This window comes from Papio anubis, chromosome 15 (genome assembly GCF_008728515.1).
Source record: "Papio anubis isolate 15944 chromosome 15, Panubis1.0, whole genome shotgun sequence".
Taxonomy (NCBI): Eukaryota; Metazoa; Chordata; class Mammalia; order Primates; family Cercopithecidae; genus Papio; species Papio anubis.
The window spans coordinates 90,859,812-90,875,805 of NC_044990.1; the positions used below are offsets into that span (position 1 = coordinate 90,859,812).

At 55.6% G+C, this 15,994-nt stretch overlaps 1 protein-coding gene across 13 annotated transcripts in view; it reads left to right on the plus strand.

Annotated features, from left to right (window-relative positions):
• MCF2L (MCF.2 cell line derived transforming sequence like) overlaps positions 1 to 15,994 on the plus strand; it is a 198,337-nt gene that overhangs the window by 115,399 nt on the left and 66,944 nt on the right. For all 13 annotated transcript variants that reach the window (XM_031655679.1, XM_031655680.1, XM_031655681.1 and 10 more), the window contains one exon: positions 8,362 to 8,445. In XM_031655679.1, coding sequence (XP_031511539.1) covers positions 8,362 to 8,445 — 84 coding nt within the window. The remainder of the gene's footprint in view (positions 1 to 8,361; positions 8,446 to 15,994) is intronic.

Genomic DNA, 15,994 nt, shown 5'->3' on the forward strand with positions numbered 1-15,994 from the left:
TTGCATGCTTCGTTCAGTTACGTATTGCTTAAAGTTGTTCTAGCTCAGAAGCCATTGCATGGATGGTGTGACTACCCCCAGCCAGGGCACGAATGCAGCCAGGGCACGAATACAGCCAGGGCACGAATGCAGCCAGGGCATGAATGCACACAGATCCAGGCCCCGTGCAGAGCCCGCCAGGTGTGGGGTGGATGCCGAGGCCCACCTGGCTGAAACTACACTCAGGCCATTTTTCTGATACCAGGAAACGTTCATAAAAATGCTGGTGAGCAGGCAAGTGCCCTCCTTGATGACAGACCCTCCTGGTGCCCCTGGCTCAGACAATGTGACCTTGAGAACAACCCCTGCGTCGCCGTCACCTGGGAGCCTCCCCTCGAGACCTCTGCATCGTGGTTCTGAGAGAAATGGCCCAGGTGGGCCGTGGCAATGGCCACTGTGGGGCAGAGAGATAGGAAATACCTGCCAGAAGATCCAATTGCAATCCGTGTGGTTTAAAGATCTCACTGGGCTGTGCAGGCAGTTCTAGAGTGGGCAGCACTTCATTCCGTGAACTGGAATAAGAGCTCCAGTGAAACCTGTGGCTGTGCGAGACAGGGGCTGAAAAAGCAAAGAAACCAAAACAAGCAGCGGTTAGAACAACCTCAGTCACTGTCGCTGTAAGCCTGGGGGTCAGCAGCAGGAGAACTGACCCAGAGCTGGCCACGTTAAGTGACAATAAATGAGATTAGTTTCACGTTAGGTGATTGCCGGACTTACATGAGGCGAAAAAGAAGCAGAAGATCTCTGGGCGGGCGGGCGACTCAAGCCTGTAATCCCAGCACTTTGGGAGGCGAGGCAGATTGTGAGATCGATCAGGAGATGAGACCATCACCAGCTATGCAGTGAAACCCGTCTCTACTAAAAATACAAAAACTGGCGAGGCTGGTGGTGACCTGTAGTCCCAGTTACCGGGGAGGCTGGCGGAGAATGCGTGAACCGAGGCCCGGAGGCTTGTGAGCTGGTTGGCCACTGCACTCCTTCTGAAGCGACCGGCGGGCGCTCCGTCTCAAAAAAAAAAAAGAAAGATCTCTGCATACGTGTGGCCCAGGCCAAGAGCTGTCAAGTGATTAAGTTTGTGCTTAAATGGGTTTTTAGTATGTATCTTTTTTTTCTTTTCTTTTCTTTTGAGGCGGAGTCTCTTCTGTCGCCAGGCCTGGAGGCTGTGCTGTGGCGGATCCCAGCTCACTGCCTCGGAGATTCCATATTCTCTCAGCCTCAGTAACTGAGACTGGCGCTCCACGACTGATTTTGTATTTTTAGTAGAGGCGGGGGTTTCACCGTGTTCAGATAGTCTCCCGATCTGTTTCCCGTGTCCATATCTCGGCCTCAAAATGCTAATTCCCCAGGCAATCAACTGCCCACTTTTTTTGAGGCAGTCTCACTCTGTTGCCCAGGCTGGAGTGCGGTGTGCAATCTCAGCTCCACAGCAGCCTCCTGCCTACCAGGTTCAGCTGATTCTCCAGCCTCCAGCCCCACAGGTACCTGGACCACAAGGCACCTGCCACCATGCCCAGCTAATTTTGCTTTATCTTTGGTAAGGGAGGGGGTTTCCCGATGGTGACCAGACTGGTCTCAACTCCTGACCTTGGTGATTTACCTTGGCCTCCCAAAGTGTTGGGATTACCAGGTGTGACCTGTGCTTGGCAGTATGTATATCTTTTTTGACAGTGTGAAGAATTTATTGAAGCGACTGTTTTAAGCTTACCGTAATGATAATATAATTAAGTTATGGTAAAGTCTTTTTTTTTTTTTTTTTTTTTTTTTTTTTTTTTTGGTAGTCTTGCTCTGTCGCCCAGGCTGGAGTGCAGTGGCGGGATCTCGGCTCACTGCAAGCTCGCCTCCCGAGGTTCACGCCATTCTCCTGCCTCAGCCTCCCGAGCTGGGACTACAGGCTCCGCCCACCTCGCCCGGCTAGTTTTTTGTATTTTTAGTAGAGGCGGGGTTTCACTGTGTTAGCCAGGATGGTCTCAATCTCTGATGACCTGAAGTGATCAGCCCGTCTCGGCCTCTAAAGTGCTGGGATTACAGGCTTGAGCCGCTTCCGGCCAAGTTATGGTAAAGTCTTAACCCTTTGCTACAGGGCAACGGTAATGCTGTGAGTGGCCGTGTCTCAGCCCCTGGACTTCGGCAGTCACCCTTGTAGGAGTCCCACCTCTGCGGGCAGCTCAGAACCTCCAGGTTTTTACATTTAATTTAAAATGATTAAATTCACTGCCGTAGCTCATGGAATTAGGTCTTTTTAAAATCTAAGCAAACTCTCTTCGAGACAGAAAAGGTTGGGTAGTTCTTCATCTGTTTGAAGTGGCGCTTTCTGGATGGACCGCATTCTAAGAATGTATCAAAAGTGGAAATTCTGACCACCGTTTTGATTGCCCTTTTATGTATTAAACAAGTTGAGAACAAGAACAACAAAAAGAGGGACCTCCGTGACCATGTCGAGGAAGACAGAGCCTGGCCTGATTGGAAGATTGGCCTCTCCTCTGTCTCCTGTTTTCTCCAAGGTCCGATAACAACTCGGTTTCCCTTGGTGAGCGTGGGGACTTCATTTTGATTTTCAGTCTGGTCTGTTGGGGTCTAGGCAGGAGCTTGGTCCCAAACAACACACCCACGTGTGCTGAGGACACGCTCCAGGGGATTCTCGCGTCCGCCTGCATCAGAGAACCCAGGGCTTGCGGGCGAGGCAGCGTGGAGAGCACGACTCTGGAGACGACCCCCAGGGCTGGCAGGCGAGGCAGCGTGGAGAGTACGGCTCCGGAGACGACCCCCAGGGCTTGCGGGCGAGGCAGCGTGGAGAGCACGGCTCTGGAGACGACCCCCAGGGCTTGCGGGCGAGGCAGCGTGGAGAGGTCGGCTCTGGAGATGACCCCCAGAGGAGATTGACCAAGTGCGGGGCGTGCGTGTCCTCCCTACCGGAGGCATAAACCGTCTCGCTCCAAAGGGCGTCCGGAGGGTTCTGCAGGGTGGCTGTGCTGACTCCTGCACCCCACGTGGACGCCCCTTTTGCCCCAATGCAGGGATGGGGCGCTGGCCCCGGGGTGTCCTGGTTCTCCTCCCTGACCCACACGGTGTCAGGAGCTTGTCTGGAGGGGACGGGGATGCTGGCCTCCTGGGGTGTCCTTGTCTGAAGCCTGTGGTTCAGGCATTCTCCTCACTGAATTTAGATTTTGTTCGGATTTTGCGGCCTGCCTTTCTTACTGCCCTGCTTTGCAGCCCTGCCCTTCCTGGCTTTGGAGATCCTCATGGATGGGCTTGGGGAAGGCCTGTGGCCGGACGATCTGGTGACGTAATCCCATCTGACGCTCAGCCTTGGACTTTGAAAAGGCACGACTGTCCCGTCTGATGGACAGGATGCAGAAGCCTTTGGGAATGGGCTTGTTGCCAGAATAAATAACAGGAGACAATTGGCAAAAGATGGACTGGGCCCCACGGCCCCAGGCTGCTATGTGGACAGCCTTGTCCTCTCCTCTGCCCACGGTCACCAGTGAGCACCAGGGATGGGCTTTCCTCCCTCACCTGGGCCTCTTCCTGCTGCCAGGAGCTGCCTTGCTGCGTCCACCTGTGACGGTCCACCCCCCACACCTCACCGTGAGAGGGTTCCAGGGCCCCACCCAGCTCCACCTGTGACGGTGTACCCCACCCCCACCCCCACCGTGAGAGGATTTCCGGGGCCCCACCTGGCTCCCATCCCCATCTCCTGTGTTCTCTCTGCTGCTTGCGAGGTCACCTGGGCTGGAAAGGGTGCCCGGGATACTGCTCAGACGTCTTGGCTGCCCTCCCACCCCCACCCCCCACCCCCCACTCCCAGTTTTCAGGATGAAATTGCCATCAAATAAAGCAAGTTTTTGAGTCAGCTTGCAAGAGGAAGGAAGTTTGCTTCAGTCGTCTCGTTTTGTTGGAACAAAGAGATCTAAAGATAGACACATGGCTCCCCTCCCTGGACTGTCTTTGCCGGGACCCTGTTTCTGTGAGGAAAACTCGGTGGGGGGGTTCACCTGTGTATCAGGTGAACCAAGGGCACCTCTGGCCTTCCCATCCTTGGGAAATCTCACCACGTCAGCCCCGTAGTGGCCAGAAGAGATCGGCCCTCCCAGGTGGGGCTACTGTGGTCGGTGCCACCCCCTCGTCGGTCCCACCTGCTGCCTCTGCCCACATGGCAGGGGAATGGACGGGGCAGCCTCTGCCCAGCCTCAGACGTGAGGCCCTAACTGTCTCCTCTCAGACCCGCCGTGGGGTCATCATGGGGTCATCACTGGGGACTTGGTTGGGGTGGGGCTGGGGAGGGAGCTGGGCCTTGGGTGGCGAACATGGGTTAGGGGCCCACCACCTCCCAGACATCCGACAGCACGGAGCCCCATGGAGGCCACGCTCGCCTGCCTGCTCCGGGGACCTGTCTCCTGAACCAAGTGGCCACCATTGTTCCATGCACTTCTTAGTCTTGTGGCTGCAAAATTAAGTAGATTGGAACTTTTATAGAAATTATGATCATAAAGGGCAGTTTTTCCCATCATTCTTGAGTGGGTTGAAAAAACCAGGAAGAATGAAAACTTACACACGTAAATGGAAGAACGCCCAGTGCCCTGAAAATCGCAGGGCCCGCCTGCAGAAGGCTCCATGAAGAATGGGAGGTTAACACTCCGCTGTGGGTCGGAGAGCGTCACAGGCCTTTTCGGGTTCACAGAGTGGCCGGTGACCACTTCAGGTGTCGTGATGTGTTAGAGTTTATTTGTACAAGCTTAGCTGTGTGCAGTTTCTGATTACGCACATGGGGAACCCTGCTTTTCAAACCCAGAATGAGGTCTAAGGACAATATTTAGAGTTAGTTCTGGCCCAAAGAGTCCAGAGGCACCGGGGGCTGCCAGCAGGTGGACACTGCAGTGCGGATGGTGGACAGGTGGTGTGGACGGCAAACAGGCGGTGTGGATGGTGGACAGGCGGTGTGGACGATGGACACTGCAGTGCGGATGGTGGACAGGCAGTGTGGATGGTGGACACTGTGATGCAGACGGTGGACAGGCAGTGTGGACGGTGGATAGGCGATGTAGACACTGGACACTGCGATGCGGAAGGTAGACAGGTGGTATGGACGGTGGATAGGCAATGTGGACAGTGGACAGACAATGTGGACAGTGGACACTGCGATGCGGAAGGTGGACAGGTGGTGTGGACGGTGAACAGGTGGTGTGGATGGTGGACACTGCAGTGCGGATGGTGCACAGGTGTTGCTTTGCCCCCCACGGGCCTGTGATGCCAGAAAGTAGGAACCCGCCTGTGAGGGGTTGGGGCCTTGGCGTTGGATTCCACAGGATGCTCTGGGAAGGCACCCCCTCCCTTCCTCTGCTATGTTAGCAGGGGCAGCTGCTGGGCCAGGCGCTGTGGTGAGGGTGGGGAACCCCAGGCATGGTCCCTGCAGCCTTGAGTGGGGGTTTGCAGCCACCCATGGAGGGTGCAGGCTGCCATGAGGGCCCCTGCCTGGTGGGGAGGTGGAGAAAGGCCTCTCTGAGGTGGCATCTTGATAGGAAATTGAGTGGGGTCAGACTGGCCACAAGAGGAGCGGCTGAGCAAGGGCCCCAGGCCCGGACCTCACCCTTCCAAGAACCTGAGTGTGTGGCAGCCCCTGGAGGGGTGGATGAGGAGCCTACAGTGGACAGCCTGTCCCAGAGGCAGCTTCACACCCACACGCACCACTCTCTCAGAACGTGGAGGGACGGCGGGCGGTGTCTTATCTGTCTCTCTCTAACACACAGGAAAGACATTTGCTGTCAGCAGGGCCCCAGAGCAGGCGCTGGTAAGGTCCAGAGCCAGGTCAGGAGTGCCTGAGCTCGTAGGGAACAGGCCAGGCCAAACACGCCGCCTCTCAGAGCTGCCAGAACAGTTTGGGAGTCATGGTGGAAGTGTCCACATCGATGCCTGACTCTCGCAGTCGACGCCTGACTCTCGCGGTCGGCGCCTCTGAAAGTTGAGGTGCGGCGAGGGAGCCACAGACATGGGCCAGTGCCTCCCCGTTTGTGGCCCCAGTGAGCCTGGGCCGCCAGCATCCCGCAGCCATCACCGCCCTTGGCACCCCCCTGTCCAAGCCATCCCCCCCGTGATGAACCTGCCAGCTCACAGTATCCACAATCTTTTTTTGTAGCCCCCAGAATTTCTAAAACTCCAGGGAGGCCCTTTCCGTGTCAGCGATGCGCTTCTCCTGGGGTTAGCAGGTGTTGGATTTGAGGACGGTGCCTCCTGACTTCCTCTCTGAGGCTACGGTCGCTCCTGGCGAGAGAGAAAAACTTACTGTAAAATTTGAACGTCCAACTGCGCAGTCTAGGCTGCCATCGGCTGCACCAGACGCACATTCCAGAGAGGTGTGCGCCAGTGGAAGTCACCCTGCCAGGAGCATAAAACAGTATTTCATGCTTTACTGCTTGACTGTTTCTTTCTCCCACAAAAGAAGCCATTGCTGGCACATGGTTGCATACTGGGAACGGGTCTGTGCCCTGAACTCTCCCTGCAAGGCTCCGCAGAAGGGCCTTGACATCTGCTTGGCTCTGGCAGGCCCCGTGACACCGTGGTCCCGCCACTTCCTCACCAGCACCAGGGTTGTCTCCGGCTCCAAGGCAAAGCAGTCCCGTAGCCGGCAGGGCCGCAGCCAACACGGCCCAGGAGGGGCCTCTGTGTGTTCCACTGCGTCCCGTGTTTACACTTGTTTGTCTGCAAGACTGGAAGAGCAGGATTTAAGTCTGATGCCAGGTAGATATTATCTTGTGGCCTCCGCTGGGAATTTCCAGGTACAAACACTTCTGTCCCATATCTTCAGGCTGTTAGTGGCCTGGGTCCTCAGGTGTGGAAGAATTGAACGTTTAAGCCATTCTCAGGTCCTCAGCGTGAGTCCTGTGTCTTTCAGAGAGAAATTGTGTGGATGTTCAAGATTGCAAATGTGGCTATATGATGAGCGTGCTGGCCAGAAATCGTGTCTGGTCTGTGGTCAGTGGTCAGTGTCCCCGAGGCATAGTAGCCCAGCAGCCGCTCTGTGGCACAGAACACCAGCCTGTCAGTTCACACAGCTTTCCCTGGAGGGTCTTACTGGCCTCGTGCTCCCAGCTGGTGCTGGCTCCATGCTCCTGGCTGATGCTGACCCTGTGCCTCCAGCTGGTGCTGGCCCTGTGCTCCCCCTGTGTTTGCGGCTGGTGCTGGCCCTGTGCTCTTGACTGGTGCTGACCTCGTGCTCCCAGCTGATGCTGGCCTAGTGGTCTCGGCTGGTGCTGACCCTGTGCTCCCTGTGCTCACAGTCAGTGCTGGCCCTGTGCTGCTGGCTGTTGCTGGCATAGTGCTCCTGGCTGGTGCTGGCCCCATGCTCCCGGCTGGTGCTGGCTCCGTGCTCCCCCATGCTCCTGGCTGGTGCTGGCCCCATGCTCCCCCGTGCTCCCAGCTGATGCTGGCCTAGTGCTCCCAGCTGGTGCAGGCCCCATGCTCCCGGCTGATGTTGGCTACGTGCTCCTGGCTGGTGCCGACCCTGTGCTCCCGGCTGATGCTGGCCTAGTGCTCCCAGCTGGTGCAGGCCCCATGCTCCCGGCTGATGTTGGCTACGTGCTCCTGGCTGGTGCCGACCCTGTGCTCCCAGCTGGTGCTGGCCCTGTGCTCCTGGCTGGTACTGACCCCATGCTCCTAGCTGATGTTGGCCTAGTGCTCCCCGCATGCTCCCGGCTGGTGCTGGCCTGGTGGTCGCAGGTGCTTCAGTGCATCCAGACCCATCTGGAACCTGCTGGGTGGGGGGATGGGTGCGGGAGTTGACCCTGCTCTTGCCATCCTGCCTCATTTGTGTCCAGCTAATGGCAAGGCCAGGGATGTGGCACAGACCCCCAGGGTCCCGTGTGTGCGGAGGCAGTGGCCCATTCCATGGTCAGGTTTTCCTCATGGGCCATAAGTTACTGCACCTGCAACAGGCTGGCAGGGGTCACCTGAACATCTTCCCCGACGTGGGTGGGACTCAGACCAAAGTGTATTTATCCCAGGACCAGGACCAAGCGCTTTCCTGCTGCTCGCCTGCCTCCTCTCTGCTCAGGTCTCTCTCTTTGTCCCTCCCTCTCTCTGTCTGTCAGTCTCTCTCTCTGAACCTCTTATACCACACTTTCAAAATCGATGGTGAATCATTCAACACACAGCTTTTGTGCGCTGAGAAACAAAGGCCTCCACGTATTGGAAACTGAAAAGCCTTTTTCCAGCCACGTGACCCGCTCCCGTAGGTGCCTGTGGATGTACCGCTCCGCCTGGGATCGGGTGGGCTCGCAGGGTGAGGCAGCGTCCTGGGGCTGACGCGTGCTGTCTGCTCTTTCCGTGCAGATGAAATCATGCACCAGGACATCGTCCCGCTCTGTGCTGCTGACATCCAGGACCAGCTGAAGAAGCGCTTTGCTTACCTGTCCGGTGAGTTCCAGAAGCCGGGACGGGGTGGAGAGGGAGGGGTCCGGGGCCGGGTGTGGGCTGAGCAGTCGCCACAGCCTGGTCATTCACTGCCTTGGGTCTGACCTGTGACCTGGCAGCTCTCCCCATCTCTGTGAAGTGGGCAGCTCCATGCCAGTTGGCACATGGCCACTGGGAGGAGGTGGGCAGAGGAGGGACAGGGGGACGTGGCCTGAGCACCCCTGACGGCGGCCTCCAGGGACAGATGGAGTGGGGCGTGGGTGGCTGAGCCCATGGGCCTCAGTGACCCGCAGTTCCTGCTGCATCTGGGCACCTCCCAGGCCACGACTCGTCCACTGTAGCCTCCAGCCCTGCGTCTGGCACACCTGTGGAGGTGGTGCCTGCAGACTTGGGGACATAGTGAGGCTCCCAGCCCCCCGTGTGGGTGCAGCAAGGGCACCTGCAGTGACCCCGAGCTGTGCAGACGCCGTTCTTATGTGAACAAATCTGCCCAACAGGACCCATCAGAAAAAATACATGCAAATGTGTGCCCTCCCTGGGACATAAGGGTGCCCTGATGCCGAGGGCGCAATGCTCTCAGGAGCTCAGCCTCTGCCCCTCTGCATTCTCATTAGCAGCCCAGCCCCCAATCCATGGCTGGCATGGTGGGGCCTCCATCCCGCACGGCCACCTCCAGAGCCAGCCCACACCCCAGGCCGGGCCTTGGGGTCTGAGGGAGGCTGACTGCCAGGAGCCGAGGTATAGCTGGCGAGTTTTACGAGACCAAAATCGAAGAGACAGCAACATGATGGCCAGAGGAGGAGAGCTGTCCAGGGACTCGGTCCTGCTTTCCATGGCGGAGAGGCCCAGGAGGAGGAAGGATAGAAAGCAGGGGGTCTCTGGAGAACTGAAAACTCCCAGGGGACAAGGGCTCCAATTCCCCTGCGTCGGGGACCAGGTGTGGTGATGACTCAGGAGAGGCGCCGTGGTTTCTGCCGGTTCCTCCTGCGTCCCCAGCCTCTCCCCGCCCCTTTCACGACTCCCAAGAGGCTCACAGCTTTGCCACCAGGAGGGCCCTGACCTGGGCCTCCAGCCTTGACCTTCCTCCAGTTGCCAGGCAGTGCCCCCACCCCAGTGGTGCCTGGGAGGGCAGAGTCCCGGGACGGCCCCAGCCACCCACCTTTTCTCAGTTGTTCCTTAGACGCCGGCCCAGGAGCTCTGTGAGGGGATTTTGCAGATGAATTTAAGGCCCCAAATCAGCAACTTTAAGATCTTCCTTGGTGGGCCTGACCCAGTCGGCTAAGCCCTTAAAAGAGATGGGGCTCTTCCTGGCATGAGAGATTCCAGGTGCAGGGAGGATTTGACACAAGGGGCTTCTCTGTGTGGCCCTGAAGGAAGCAGAGGCCGCCTGAGCAGGAGAAGAGCCACCCCACGGGCAGCCGCCAGGACCCTGGGGCCTCAACACTGCAGCTGGGAGCAGAGCTCTGCCAAGCCCCTGGGGGAGCTGGAGAGCCTGGGCTCGGAGAGGATCACAGCCCGGCAACCCCTCCACGTGGGCCCAGAGATCCTGAGCAGACACCCACAAGCTGATAAGTGCCTGAGCGTCAATGATCTTGGGAACCACACCAAAGCCTCTGTGGGCTCCTCTCTCTCCTGGAATATAAGCCAGAGTCCCCTGTGGCACCACTGCCCCCACCTCGTCTCCTGCCCACGCCCTGGAGGCAGGCTGCCTCCCCATCGCCCTGCCTCCCACCAACCTCGGGGCGTTTGCACGAACGGCGCTCTCTATGCAGTGAATTTTTTCCGCAGGCTTGTGGCTGGCCTGTCCCCTCAGGTCCTTGCTCAGAGGCATGCCCTTGGCCATGCCCTGTCCCTCCTCACCTGCTCTTTGCTCCGCCCCCCCTCGTTATATGACCTCACATCCTCCTGTGTGTAGTGTGGGTCCCTCCTGAGGGCTGGGCTTGCTCACAGCTGCCTCCCAGCTCCTAGAGGTGCACCCAGCCTCAGAGCCACGTACTGAGGGCTCAGCCATGGGCCCGTCTGGGGTGGGACCCCGAGCACGCCACGCTGTTCTCGGGATCCAGGTCGTAGCAGCAGTACCGTGTCTGAGACGGATCGGTGTCGGCTGGAGCTTCTCCTGCAGATGTGTGGATTTGGTTGAAGTCTGTGGTAGCCTCGTGTCTGAGACGGATCGGTGTCGGCTGGAGCTTCTCCTGCAGATGTGTGGATTTGGTTGAAGTCTGTGGTAGCCTCGTATCTGAGACGGATCAGTGTCAGCTGGAGCTTCTGCAGACGTGCGCGAATTTGGATGAAGTTTGTGGCAGCCTCGGGTCTGTAGGTCTCCAGTCACCCCGTCCCCTCCTCACCGTATCCAGCACAGCTGCGTCCTGAGGTTGCGCCTGCACTCCAGGTTCCTGCCATGCCAAGCCCCCTTCTGTGTCCTCATGACAAAGGCCATGCACTGGGGAGCTGAAACATCTGGGACTCGTCTTTCAGGTTCCCTGGGGCGTGCCCCTTCCGGAGGCTCCTTCGGGGGCACAGGTGTTCCTTGGTGTCCCTTGGTGTCTTCATGCAGCCACCTCACCTGCACGTCGACGTCTCCTCTTCTGCCTCAAAGCCCCTCTACCTTTCTCCCAGGACACCCGTCATGAGATTCAGGGCCCACCGTATAATCCATTATGGTCTCATCTTGGAAACTTTGTTACCTCTGCTGCAAGGACTTTTCCAAACGAAGTCACGTTCACAGGCTCCTGGGACAGGGAGTGGACATGCCTTTCAGGGGCCGCCTTGGACTCGGTAAATCTGACTCAGAGGTTTGCTGTCTTGACAGCTGCCCCCAAGCGGGGCTCCCCTCCTGCCCCAGCATCACCCACAGGACTCGCTCTCCGTCTCACTCCACCCGAAGGAAACACAGACTCCCCCACCAGCCACTCCTGCACACGGACCACTGTGGCACTGGGGCCCAGCGGGATGAGACCCTTCATTGTGGCTGGAGCCCACAGGTTGACGCCCCAGCCTGTTCTGTGGACTTTGGCTGAATTCGCTGGTCTCTGGATGCCTAGAATGGCTTCCATGAAGTGCCAGAGCAAAAAACTAAAGATGTCAGGAAAGAACGGCTCCAAATTTTCCTTTTCAAGAGGAGACTCTGCATTTCTTTCCACTTGCCCTGCTGATTTCCCCTCCCTGCAGACATCTGCACCAGTCCTGCGCTGTGTGCCCTGGAGCCAGGACTGCCCCTGTGACCTGTGTGGTCCCCTCTCTTCCACCTCCATTATCTGTGGATGCACAGGTGCCACACACAGCCCTACAGCTCTGTCCAGGTCCTGAACCCAAGTGAGGCAGGTTTTGAAAGGCGGCCAAGTGAGGGACGCCTACACCTCGGGGGCTCCACACCCCCGTACGTTGCTGCCCAAAGTCAGGACGAGCTGCGGAAATTACACCTGGACTCTCTGTCTGTCACCCACAGACAGCAGCTCCCGGTTCAGCCTGCGTCCCTCGTCATCCACGCCCTCTACTCGCAGTGATGTCTGCCCCAAAAGCACTTCGCTTAACCCTGAAGCTGCGAGACCTGCCACCCTACTGTCCCCTCTAGTTTTCTGAGGTTTGAGGAACAAGGAATTGGGTGTAAAATCAGGAAATATCCTGTGTGTAAATTCTTGATTATTCTTGTCCTTCCGGGCAGAGCCGCCTCCCGCGAGTCAGCCGTTTGACTCTTTCTTGCTGAAGGATGAGGGTTGCGGGGGGCGCATGGGTGCCCCGGACCCAGAGGCAATGGCGTGTCCCCTGGTGTAGTGGTCGGAGCAGGCCCCGAGGAGGTCGTGGGCTCAGAACTCCGTCCTTGTGTCATCTTAGAAAAGATGTTTCAACTTGCCGACCGTCAGCAAGAGCTAAAAACAGGGCTGGAGAATTTACCACTGAGGAACTTATGATCTGAAGTGAAAAACGCTGAGAACAGACTTGCCACCGGTGAAAACCACAAAGCCGAAATGGAGGCCGTGCCCAGAACACAGAGTCTGCCTGCACTGCGTGTCTCACGCCCTGCCGCGGACGGTGGCCCCCTTCCACTGCCCAGCAGCTCTTGGGAATCTCGTTTTGCTTTTACAGGAACGTGGCATGGTCAGAGGCAGCCATCAGCTGTCTGGGGACCTGGATTTGACAGGATTGTTCCATCCCACGTCCAGGCAGCCCAGGTGTGTGGAGACGGGGCAGACAGGAGACCCTCCCCCTGGCCTGTGCTGTCTTCCCAGGAAGAACACTGGAGACCTTCGTCTCTTCCTTTCCTCACCTTCCCCAAGCGCTCCTGCTTTGCCCCTTCTCCCACCCCATTTCGGTTTGGTCCCAGCTTACATCTCATCCTAAGGCTTAAGTGTGCAGCTGAACCGCAGTTCTCAGATGAGCTGCAGGACTCCAGCGTGGCACCTGCCTGGGCAGTCCTGAGAGAGGGATTCGAAGTGGGGAAGGACCCCGGAGTCTTCCCGGCACATGGTCTGAGGCTCCAGCCACCAAGTCCCAAGCTCAGTCTGCGCTCACCACGACCCGACGGCTGCTCCAACCTGTGGGGACCGATCCGATCCTGCACTCCCTGAGGCCGACAGCTTTTTGACACCCAGGCTTCAGCCACAGACAGACAGACGTTCCCTGCCCGGGGGAGGGGGTTGCCCTTGCTGGAGAGAAACAGAAATGGACAGAGGTCACTGGGGTGGCCCTGGGTGTTCTGCGGAGAATCAAAGTCGTGAGATGGAGACAGGAATCCCGGTAGGTTTGGGCGGAGCCGCATGTGGTCCTTTCTGGACCTACTTCTAGGAATCCGACGGTTGCACGACCTCAAACCAGTTGCTGTGGGATAAATGTTTGTGTCCCTCCGAATTCAGATGTCGAAACCCTAACCCCGGAGGTGGTGTTTGGGGCGGCAAGGCCTTTGGGGGGAGATTAGATCATGAAGGTGGAGCGCCCAGGTGTGATCAGTGCCTTTGTAAGGGGCTGAAGAAACCAGATCTCCTTCCGCAGCGAGGCCATGCCTCAAGGAGACCTCTGTGAATGCGGAAGCCGCTGTCACCAGACACCAGGTCTGTGGGCGCCTTGATCTTGGACTTACCTGGCCAGAGCTGTGAGATAAATTTCTGTTGTTTGGGCCTCCCGGTCTGTGGTGGTTTGTTATGGCCGCCCAGACAGACCAACAACCGACCTGTGTGAAAATGTGAGTCATAAAGGGGTGATGTTGACAGTGAGTCACTGCCGTAAACAAGTGGTGTTGACAAAGGCGTCCTGTCCAGGTTGGAGCTCCGTGTGGCTAAGTGGTGTCCGGCTTCAGAAAGTGATGCCTTCTTGATGTCATCTTCACACTGACAGGAGTTTTTAGTTCTTATTTTAAGACTTTTCTACCCGACAGTTAACTTAGCATACAGATATCACAGTAGATTAACCACATGAATGCTTTCATTCCTAAGCAGCTCATGTGGGCGAGTTTCTAAAGCCATGTTTGGGCCGATGCATCACACAAGGGGGAGTCCCTAAGATGCATCATGTCCATGGGAGAAAACGAAGCAGGACACACGTGTGAGTCGTCACACCCGTGGTCACCCGGCTTGGCCATCACACAGGCCTCCTGCCCAGGATGTGTGTGCGTGTGTGTCTACCTGTGTGTCTCAGCTCAGGCTGCTTGCTGTGACAAAGTCCCCTAGACTGGGTGGTTTAAGCCACAGGAGTTTATTTCTCTTGGTTCAGGGCAGGAAGTCCCGGATGAAGGCACTGGCAGATGTGCTGCCTGGTGAAGGCTCACTTCCTGATTGACAGACTGCCGCCTTCTCACTGTCCTCATGTGGCCAGGCGAGCAGAGCGAGCCCACAGAATCCCATTCACGGGAGCCCCACTCCCACAGCCTCCTCACCTCCCACAGGCCCCACCTCCCAGCACTGTCCGCCTGGGGTTAGCATTTCAACACATGAATTCAGGGGAAGACAAATATCCAGTCCGTAACAGTGTGTATGATATAGAATATGTGTGTAAAATGTATATAATATGAAGTAGGTAATGTGTACATATGCTAATATGTAAATTAATAATATATATATAAATAATATATAATATGTATAAATATATGTATAATATGAAATAATATATATATTTACAATATTACATAATACATATGTAACTAATATATATATGGAAATAATATGTAAGTAATATTATGTGTGTATATGAGTAATAGGTGTGTATACATATATGGAAATGTATGTACAGAATCTATATGTATAAATGTATGTATATGTAAAATATATATATGTATTATGTGTACATATACATGTATGCTAATAATGTGTTTATAATGTACATATGCTAATAATATGTAGATAATAGTATATAAATATATATATGAGTATGTATATATTATATGTAGATATGTATGTAGATGTAATATATGTAAAATATGTGCATGTGCATGTGCTTTAATGTATGTGTAGATGTATGTGTAGTGTGTATGTGTGTATGTGTAGTGTGAGGTGTACATGTGTAGATGTATGTGCAGATGTGTATGTGTAGATGTGTGTGTGTAGATGTATGTGTAGTGTGTGTCTTGTCACATGTGTAGCACAATGTGTAAGTGTTTGTGTGTTATGTAGCTGTATGTGTGGAGTAATATATGTGTAGTGTGTAGATGTATGTGTAGTGTGTGTGTGTATGTATAGTGTGTGTGCATGTGCATGTGTAGATGTGTGTATGTGTAGATGTGTGTAGATATGTAGTGTGTGTGCATGTGCATATGTAGCTGTGTATGTGTAGATGTGTGTACGTGTAGTGTGTATATGTGTGTGCGTGTGCATGTGTAGATGTGTAGTGTGTATGCATGTGCATGTGTAGCTGGGTATCTGTGTATGGTAGCTGTGTATGTGTGTGTAGCTGTGTATGTGTATATCCATGTGTGTATGTGTAGGTGTGTATGTTTATACATGTATGTACATATACATATATGCATATGTGTGTAGCTGTGTATACATGTGTGCATAGGTGTGTGTCTAGCTGTATGTGTAGCTGTGTATAGCTGTGTATGTATGTGTGTCTGTGTTTATAGGTAGCTGTGTGTGTAGCTGTGTCTGTACATGTGTATATGTGCATGTATGTGCATGTATGTGCATATATGTGCATGTATGTTGTGTATATGTGCACGTATGTGTGTATAGGTAGCTGTGTGTAGCTGTGTGTGTGTCTTTGTGTAGCTGTGTGTGTATTAAACTGAGTGTATCTCACATTAAAGCAAGATCCCATAGGAGCCATACTTCTTTCTGGCGACGGGGATGAGAGGGAGTTGCAGCTGCCTTCCGCCCCTAGCGAGTGGGTGCAGGCCCAGTTGCTTGGGTGTGAGAGCTCACATGCAGGTGTGACAGGTCTCAGCCAGGACAGTGGTTCTTGGACGTGGGTGGGGACCGGAGGCTGTCCCTGGTGCTGTGTGGCAGAGTGCTGTTCTGAACCACAGAGGAGCTTCGGAGCCCTCTGTCCTCTGTGGCATTCAGCTGGCCTCCAGTTACTAGGCCGGGTGCAGACGCAGAAGTAGAGCTTGTTCTTGGTGCCATTGGCC